This window comes from Lipotes vexillifer, unplaced genomic scaffold, assembly GCF_000442215.2.
Source record: "Lipotes vexillifer unplaced genomic scaffold, Lipotes_vexillifer_v1.1 scaffold393, whole genome shotgun sequence".
NCBI lineage: Eukaryota > Metazoa > Chordata > Mammalia > Artiodactyla > Lipotidae > Lipotes > Lipotes vexillifer.
The window spans coordinates 2,053,796-2,063,556 of NW_006774564.1; the positions used below are offsets into that span (position 1 = coordinate 2,053,796).

Sequence of the window (9,761 nt, forward strand, 5' to 3'; positions counted from 1 at the left end):
TAAGAACACAGATGAAGGGTATCTAAAGCAGGGAAAGCCTCCAGGAAAGGGTGACAGAAGGTAGGCCACCAGGATCCCACACTATCAGTAGACTACTCAAACTCCTTCCCCAGCACACCCAAGAGCCCCCTGAACCATGACACAGAGTACCACAAGCTGACAGGAGGCATCCCATGAATGCCGAATTAAGGAGGGAACCAGGCACAGAAGGGCCCCCCTTCTGTAGAGACCCCATGCTAAAGAACAGAGGTACATGAAGTAGAACTAGAAAGGAGCAAGCAATAGTATAATGCCACCTGTCCCCAACCCCCCGCCACACACACACATGCATGCCCATCCACGGAGCCTCTGCAGTGGACAACAGAAGGAAAAATGGACACCCACACACACCCAACAGTGAGTCGTGACTCCAGGAAGCCAGAAGGGAATAAGACAAGACACAGCAGGTATCATTAAGGCTTTACTGGGGATCAGACAGGGCTGGGCAGGAACCACACTGGGAGGCAGGGCCTTCACCTGCACACCAGGCCAATTCTGATCTTCAGGGCAGTGCTGGGATCTCGGAGCAGAGCTCTGTGGGCCAGGGGTCTGGTTGGGCTCCTCACAGCAGAAGCAACCATGGAAGGGAAGGATAGTCTGGTTGGCTTTAGTGCAGGAGGGATAATGTGGGGTGGGGGAGGAACTTTGCTGAAGAAAAGTGGGGAACTGAATAAAGGATGGTTGAAAAGGGGGTTGGGAGGGAGATAAAGGGGGCCAAGACGGCATCTAGAGTGAAAAGAAGGAGAAAAAAAAAGACAGACAGTTCTGTGCACAGGGAGGTCCACCTGGTCTCCAGGACAATGGCTCCTCACTCCCGTCTCCTGGTTACAGGGCAGTATTTGTTGCCCCACATGGCAGTCTTTAGAAACAGAGGGCCTGGGAGGAAGCAACTGGACTTCATGTAGGCAGAGATCTTCTTCAAGCCCTGAGGGTGGGAAAAAGAAGGCCAGGCCTCAGGTCTGCTGCCCCACTGGGGCTCATGCAGCTCTCCCCAGGTTTGGTACCCTGGTACAGCCCTTCCATGTGGGGTCAAATGTTGGGGCAAAAGACAGTCTTTTGGGACATGCGCAGCTCTGGAAAGTTGACTCTTCCAATTTCCTGTAATTCATTTGATTTCTTAATAAGACTTATCACATATGGAGACTCTACCCTGTATAAGGTGCTGTATATCCACTAGAGATGATAGTATCAGATGATACTATCATCAGATATAGATGATAGGTTTAGAATCTCTACACGACTACCTGACAAGATAGGTTCTACTGTCACCATTTATCAGAAGGGAAACTGAGGCACACAGAGGATAAGCACCTCCCTCCTGCTCACACTGCTCATAATTAATATGTCTAGAATGCAGCCTGGCTCGCTCTCGCTCTCCATTCTGAGCTCTTTCTGCTGCACTCCCTTCCTCGCAGCTGAGAACAAAAAGAACAAGGAGGTTCATTCATCATCCACTTATACAAAGAGTTAAGTCACTACTCAGGGCAGTTGCTCACCAACAGTGTGCCTGGAGGGGTATTCAGGATGGAAAAAAAACAAGATGAAACATTCTGTATTTCGGATACCTGGCCCCTAGATAGTTAAGATGCACAACTAAGGAAAAACTCCAATCACCTCAGATTTGTGCACCTTTCCATCCACAGAAAAGCACTAAAATCACTAACGAGATACCTGTTTTTTGGTGATTAGCAGTGATCTTTTACCAAGACTTAGAGTTGATAATTCTTATTTCCCAAACCTCCTCCCCTACTTCTTGAGAGCAGTTCCTCAGAGCTATCTGAGAGGCTGTCTCCTGGGATACAGTCCTCAGTAAGTTCCCCCAAAAAAGGGAAACTCACTGCTCTTACGTTCCAGTGGACAGTTTTAGCGGCCACAAAGGGGCCCAGCGGAGGCTTCTTCCCCTCACCGGAACTTTACAAGGATCTGGAGCCTTGGTACCAGCAAGGCCCCTTGTGCCAGTCCACCTCTCTACATGTCCATACGAATTTGGGTGAGTCTCTCCTGATCTCAGTTTTGCCATCTGGGTTGACAATCCTGAGTTTTATTCAGTGGTAGATGAAAAAGGTACCTGACTTCTCAGTTCAGAGATACCGAGAAAGTACCCAGTCGAGAGCCACTGGGAAGGTTCAGGCTGGGTGAGAAGGTAGGGGGCCGCTTGGCACCTTTCCTTGAATTGACTACTTTAACAGAATTGGTTGGAATATAGTGTAGACACCATATAAGAGCTCTTAACTCCAAAGATAGGGGACAGAGCTCTTCCTGGCCAGGTATGGCTTTCTCAGGCAACTGAGAAACTTGCAGGAGTGGTGGAGGCCAGTCCTTTATACCACACAGCAGTCCCATAGGGAAACCCATTCTTTAATTTACAGAAAGTGGCCCATCTGGGGACACACAAAAAGATTTGGCCATCCAGTGTTCCCAGTGCCCATCGAGGCTTTAGACTGTCAGAGGGAGAAACTGAGACCTGAAATGACTCTAGGGTGACAACTAGGAGAGTTCAGCTCAGAAACAGCACACTGGCCCACCACATACAGTTTCAATAGTAATTTATCCTGAAAAACAGACTCTGAAATGGGAAACAAAGCTTTCTAAACAAAAGAAAGAAGGGTGACAGATTGCTAACCTATGACTAACACCACAGCCAGGTTTAGGTACATTACATACTGAGCTTATACTTGCAAATACTTAATTGGGGAAGCTATACAAAAGGAGATCTCATCCTAAAAATGGCCAAAACGGGGTTCTTTGGACATTCCAATACTGAGTTTTTTGGGTGTACACAGCTAGAGAAAGCGGGCTATAAGATCAAAGAGACCAAATGGAATGCTCATTTTGATTGGTATTTAGAAGCTTCTAAAAGAGTAAATGAGAAAGTAACTTCTTGCAGAAAAGCAACAAAAAATGGCTTGAATTATATCCGAATTTTTAAAAGGCCCCTAAAGCTGGACCTGTTCTCCATTGCTCCTCCCCGCTCCTCTAAGTGTCCACTGCAATGCTCTCCTTCATGCTATTCGTCTCTCTCTCTCAACTTCGTTTTTGTAACACCAAAATTGATTCCCCACAGAAAGCAACAATAATTCAAAAGCCTTGGTAAAATTGTGATTATTTTGGCCAAAAAGTTTTTTAAACTTTTTTTTTCAAAATTCTGACCTTAAGGAAACAAATGCCCTTCTAGGAGGAACGTGCATCATCTCCCCATGGCTTTGAGATATAAATATTCTACCTGAGCTTAGGCATCTTCTACTCTGTTTTGGTAGCTTAGTCTCTGCAGTTGAGAAGGTACACATATGGTGTACATTTGGCAGAAAGTTGCATAGACTGGGATTCCAAGCAGTCTTTTTGTCCAGCTATGCCAGCTTCAGGGAAATGTGTCATAAGGGGTCCCAGTCCATAAAGCGCCTTTGTTGTCTCAACCTTCCTTGTGTTCCTGTACAACAAAGGCCTTTACTTTCTTAGACTATATTTGGGAGGAAACTTTCTGGTTCTTGTGAAGGCTACATCCTTTGCACTCGCTTTTGGGGATGCCTCTTGCATCTTACTGGTTTGAATCACAACTAAAAATCCTAACAATGGATCCTTTAAATTGGAAAAACTTCTAAATTGGTAAATTTTTAGAGACCTCTCATTGTAAACAGTTGTTTTATTGGTACCTATGGAAACACCAAGCTAGAAGGTGGATACAAAGGAATATAATGGCTAACCTTAAGAACTCCCTTAGTTTATAGGATGGAAATCTTTAGATGGTTATTAAGAGATGGGATAAATGAAACAGACTTCGACAGCATTAAAACAATGGTTTTGATACAACACTACCAAACAGGATGTTTTGGAGAGGCCAAAAAGACCCCTTATTGGTCCTCCTAATGTTAAAGGGCCCCAAACAAGTCCACTCTATTTACCCCAGTTTAGAAAAATTTTAAAGGCAAGAAGGTAAAAAAAATTACACTCAGATACTTGACCAGCAATTGCTCGGGGCAACATGCCAATCAATCAAGTTAAAGATTGACAAAAAGCCCTGGGTCCCTTGGCTCAACCCCTCACTGGAGACCCCAAAGCCTTTTATACAGAAATGGGTAAAATGGCCAGGGAATAAAAAGGAAAGTTTCTGGGACTCCTTATAAGACCAAGACTGGTTAATAGGGTCCTAATGAGGGCTACAGTTAAAGGTATAAGAGTTGATAGAATTGAGATGAAAGTTTATTAAAAATTGGTGTATTTGTGTTTTTTAAAATAAATTTATTTATTTATTTTTGGCTGCATTGGGTCCTTGTTGCTGCGCTCAACCTTTCTCTAGTTGCAGCGAGTGGGGGCTATTCTTTGTTGCGGTACGCAGGCTTCTCATTGCAGTGGCTTCTCTTGTTGCGGAGCATGAGCTCTAGAGCACAGGCTCAGTAGCTGCAGCGCACGGGATTAGCTGCTCCGCTGCCTGTGGGATCTTCCCAGACCAAGGCTTGAATCCGTGTCCCCTGCATTGGCAAGCGGATTCTTAACCACTGTCCCACCAGGGAAGTCCCAAAAAATTGGTGTATTTGAACAGGCTTTATGTAAGATGGTTCATCTCTTTTACCTGATATATTGTGGGGTTGTACAATATGTCTCACTGGGGAATGCTCCCCTGACTGGTATAAGACAGGGCATATAATCTGTCTCTCAGGCAATGTTAATTAAACATGATAAAGGAAACCAATAGGGTTACATGAGTCCACAGAGTATGAGGTAAAAGCTGGGGTCTAATATTCAGGGGCTAACAAAAGCAATAATGGAGTTTGGTTTGGGGGTTTTGTTTGTTTGTTTTGTTTTGTTTGTCCCTAGGGTAAATTGGTCTGAGTTTGACTTGTGCGCTCAGAAAGAGGACCTTCTGCAAACATTTGAAGGCATGATACACTGATCCCTAAAGTTCTGGAATATGGAAATCTTTTGATTTCCAGTTTAGTTGGAAATTTTCCTACTAATATAAAAAAACAAATTAAAGAAAATGTAGTTGGGCAAATCAATCTTTTGGTATCATTTAGGTGGCAGCCCAGTTCTTTGGGGAATTAAAAGCAACTGTGGGGACTTCCCTGGTGGTGCAGTGGTTAAGACTCCAAGCTCCCAATGCAGGGGGCCCAGGTTCAATCCCTGGTCAGGGAATTAGATCCCACATGCATGCTGCAACTAAGAGTTTGCATGCCACAACTAAGGAGCCCATGAGCCGCAACTAAGGAGCCCACCTGCCACAACTAAGACCTGGTGCAACCAAATAAATAAAAATAAATATTTTTTAAAAACAAAAAAATAAAAGCAACTACGTTCGTCTTGGGAATCCCCACATTTCAGAAATGTAAATACAGCCCACAATGACCTGAGACTGAGCCTGATTAACTTAATAAGGTAGAACCTGAAACCAAAGAGAAAAAATAAAGGAAAAGAGGCCTTTTTAAATTCAAATGGTTAGAAAGCCTCCTTCACCCAAAATCTAATTCACAGCCTCTTTTAAGGATTTGTCAAGAATGAATGTAAATCTTAAGTCTTTTCCACGAATAGTAAAAAGCCTAAAGAGTCTCCCTCATTATCGGTTTTAGAAAGGAGTAAGCTGCAACCCACTGCAGTCACCCACTGACAGTGCGCCCTGAGGGGAATTCAGGATGGAGGAAACCAGGATGAAACATTCTGTGTTTTGGATATGGGGGACCTTAAAGGGTTAGGATGCATATCGAACAAAGGCTTTCAGTCACCCCAGATTCATGCATCTTCCTACACGTAGAAAAGCACTAAAATCATTAACTTGAGATATTTGTTTTTCGATAATTAGCACTAATGTTTTACCAAGGTGCATGCCTGACTACGTGTACTTCCCAGCCCAAAATTCATACACCTACTACCTCCTCCCTACGTCTCGAGAGCAGTTCCTCCGAGCTCTCTGAGAGTCTGTCTCCCTGGCTACAGTCCTCAGTAAGGTCCCCAAATAAAACTGAAACTCACTGCTCTTAAGTTGTGAGGGTTTTTTTTTCCAGTCAACATCTTGTTATGGGAGTACTTGTTCTTCTCATTCTGCAAAAACATTCTCTTTTTCAGAAAAGACTTCTAGGTTCCCAGGGTTTGCCCACAGAGGGATGGACGCCTAGCAAAACAAGGGGGCTCAGAAAGTGCCCAAGCAACTTGCAGAAGAGACCAGATTTCATTCAGCAAAACCTGGATGAAAGGTGATAGTGAAGCAGGAGATAGATGGGCCCCAGGCCAAACGGCTGAAGTTCGTCCCCTGTGGACAAAAACTCCATAATAGCAGAAACTCCATAAAAGCAGGATGATGGGGGAGGCTGGGCCCTGCCCAGATAAGAGATAAAAGACCACATATTCCTCATTCTCGAAGTCAAGGAGACCTCCCCGACTACACATGCGCAGAAAGCCTCCTTGGAGGTCAAAAAGGGAGGGGGCACCACTTCATAGTAAGTGATGTCAACTACCCATAGGCCTCTTCGCTAGAATCCATCTTGGCTAAGAGATGTGCAAGCACATAGGGGAGGACCCTGAGATACATCAAATACAGACTCAGAACCAGGCAAAGCAAGATGACTGGTCAAAGGAAACCTGGAAGAAATGCCCCATAAAAGTGATTCAAACTACCACAAGGGCATGACTCTCTCTCTGAGCCCACTGGTGTCTATTCACATGTACTGTACTTTTTTTTCTCCTAATAGACACCTTATTTGTTTCACTACTTTCCATCTTCGTGGGAATTCTTTTCTGCAAAGCCAAAGGACCAGGGCCTTGTCACTGACCACTGTTCTAGTAGCTAGGATTTGGTGCTCTCACCGCTGCGACCCGACCTCAGTCTCTGGCCGGGAACCAAAGCCCTGCTTCAAGCCGCTGCAGGCCGAGGCCACCTGAGATCTTATTTGGTGCCGAAACCAGGGAATTTAAGGTAAATTGCGGGCTTTGCCCAGCTGCGGCTTGAGGCCTCTGACTTTCACTCTTGCCCTCTTTCTCTTGCTCTCTGCTTCACTTTCTTTTCAAGCCCCACCCCTCAGGCCCTCAGGTCCTGACCCGCATGGCATTTTCCATTGCGGCCAACTCCAATTCCTCCGGAGTTCCCCCTTCACTCCAGGCGTTGGCAGTCCATACACTGCAACAGACAGCCTATTGGGCTGGCCACCTTCAAGCAGACTGCAGTGCTCAAGGAGAGCCTTGGCAATGCACCAGCAGTGGTTCAAGAAACCCCTCACTCGAGGGACTGGGTAGACCAGAGATGTCTGGTCAGGGATCAGTGGGAGAGTAGAGGACACTCAAAATCCCACCAAGCACAGGATTTGAAGGAAATTCAGAGGACGCTCTGAATCTCCTTCAGGTACCTCCTAGTAATGTTTCCAGGGTGCTGGACTTCATTTCTAGGAGCGCAGTTAAGCCAGATGGGCTGAGAAAGGAAAGCTTAGGTCCTGCTGTAACATTGCCTGGCCTTTATTTAAGTAGGGGGATGGAACAAATGGCCTGAAAATGGGTCTCTTACAATTAGATCTTTACTGCCATAGTATGGGAAAATGGACTGAGGAAAACTCTCCAGACATTCTAAATGATCCCTTCTAACTTCTCCCAACTCTCAGGGGGGAAACCAAGCTTCCCCCACTCCTGCAAGTTCCCTTACTCCTTCAGATTCTTTTGATCAAACTAAGACCCCACCTCTCTGGAGGGACAATCCCTGCCGGGACAACATTTTATCAGCCAGTCTGCCCCTGTATCCAGGCCAATCTGAGCATTAAATTGGTCTAAATTTTAGCTATGAAACTATGACCAAGGAAAAAGAAAGATGATTTTTGACAGTGTGGCCACAATATTCTTTAGACTCTGGAGAAAACTGGTTAAGAAAAAAACTTTTTTTTTTTTTTAATTTCAAAACTGGTTCTTTTTTCATGTGCAATTAGAAAAAGCTAGCTTGTTACTTTTTTCAGAATTCTGACACTGAGGAATAAGTCCTACTAGCAGAACTTGATTTTCTCTCCCTGTGCCTTGAGAACAGGGCTCTCAGGAACACTTATCTAGACCATCTCTAATTCCTGAAGCTGAGAAAAAAAACTGGAATGAAGCCTTTTAAATTTTTTCTTATTCCAACTGTTATTTATAAACTAGTGAGTTTTACATTGTGATATCTAATTCATGACTAAGTTTTGAAAATGAAGTTAGATCTCTCGTTGTATCTGTCTGTATATATGTATGTCTCAGTGTATGTCTTCGTCTTCGGATAATATTGCTGAGGTTAATTTGTAAATGAGCTCTATTTAATTGGCTTAAAGAAAAGTAAGCACTTACAAATCAGGCAATTCTAAATACGAGAGAAATTAAGCTAAGTGAATTTCAAGTTCACATGAACTGGGAAATATTCAGTATTAAATTAATACCTGGTATTAATGTTTAAGTTTGTTGATCTAATTAATATAGACATGTCTTTAGAGTCATCAACATTAAGTATAACACTTTTATTGCATCTAGGTTTAATATAAGCTAAATAAAATCTTGTTATATCCGTTGTAAATTTGTCAGCAAGGAAAGTAACTCAATGTGAAGAAACTTCTAAGGAAAAAAATTCAAATGAGATAAGAACTTCGGGTGAACTTTTTCAGAATAAAATAAGATACTGAAACATTCATTACTGAACACTGGCTTCCTTTTACAGAGAAACAAAAGGTCTAGAACTATTAATAAATATGTTTGGTGCCACACTGAGATATTTTCTGTAAGAAAGCACATTTTTCAGGAAATTATTATTTGGATTTATGTTTACCAATCTACAGAGTGCTGATATAAAGGACAGTTCATGGTTGCTTAAAGAAAGTAGGATGTGTGTTTTTAGTAAAGAAGATATGAGGAATGGAATTGCATTTTATTAAGGGAAAAAGAAGTAGGTCTCACTTACAGGTGGCTGTTTCTAGATGGAAAAATAAAGTAATGGATACAGAAACTGATAAAAAGGTTTGTGGAAAGTGGACCCCAAGAAAAGAGTTTTGAGAATGGTCAGGATTGACTAAGCTTAAAATAAATTTAACTGAGTAAATGAATTTTTAAAGTAAGCTGGTGCAAAACTTGAATTGGGGGACTTCCCTAGTGGCACAGTGGTTAAGAATCCACCTGCCAACATGTCCTCAGTGGTGAAAAACTGAAACCATTTCCACCAAGATCAGGAACAAGACAAGGTTGCCCACTCTCACCACTATTATTCAACATAGTTTCGTAAGTTTTAGCCACAGCAATCAGAGAAGAAAAAGAAATAAAAGGAATACAAACCAGAAAAGAAGAGGTAAAGCTGTCACTGTAGATGACATGATACTATACATACAGAATCCTAAAGATGCTACCAGAAAACTACTAGAGCTAATCAATGAATTTGGTAAAGTAGCAGGATTCAAAATTAATGCACAGAAATCTCTTGCATTCCTGTACACTAATGATGCAAAATCTGAAAGTGAAATTAAGAAAACACTCCCATTTACCATTGCAACAAAAAGAATAAAATATCTAGGAATAAACCTACCTAAGGAGACAAAAGACCTGTAGGCAGAAAATTATAAGATGCTGATGAAAGAAATTAAAGATGACATAAATAGATGGAGAGATATACCATGTTCTTGGACTGGAAGAATCAACATTGTGAAAATGACTCTACTACCCAAAGCAATCTACAGATTCAATGCAATCCCTATCAAACTACCACTGGCATTTTTCACAGAACTAGAACAAAAAATTTCACAATTTGT

At 42.8% G+C, this 9,761-nt stretch overlaps 1 protein-coding gene across 1 annotated transcript in view; it reads right to left on the reverse strand.

The window, feature by feature from the left end:
* Positions 1-847: 847 nt before the first annotated feature.
* Positions 848-9,761, reverse strand: part of GSTM4 (glutathione S-transferase mu 4) — a 15,527-nt gene continuing 6,613 nt past the window's right edge. Inside the window, 1 exon segment of the mRNA XM_007472161.1 lies at positions 848-964. Within this exon segment, the coding sequence (XP_007472223.1) occupies positions 848-964 (117 nt within the window).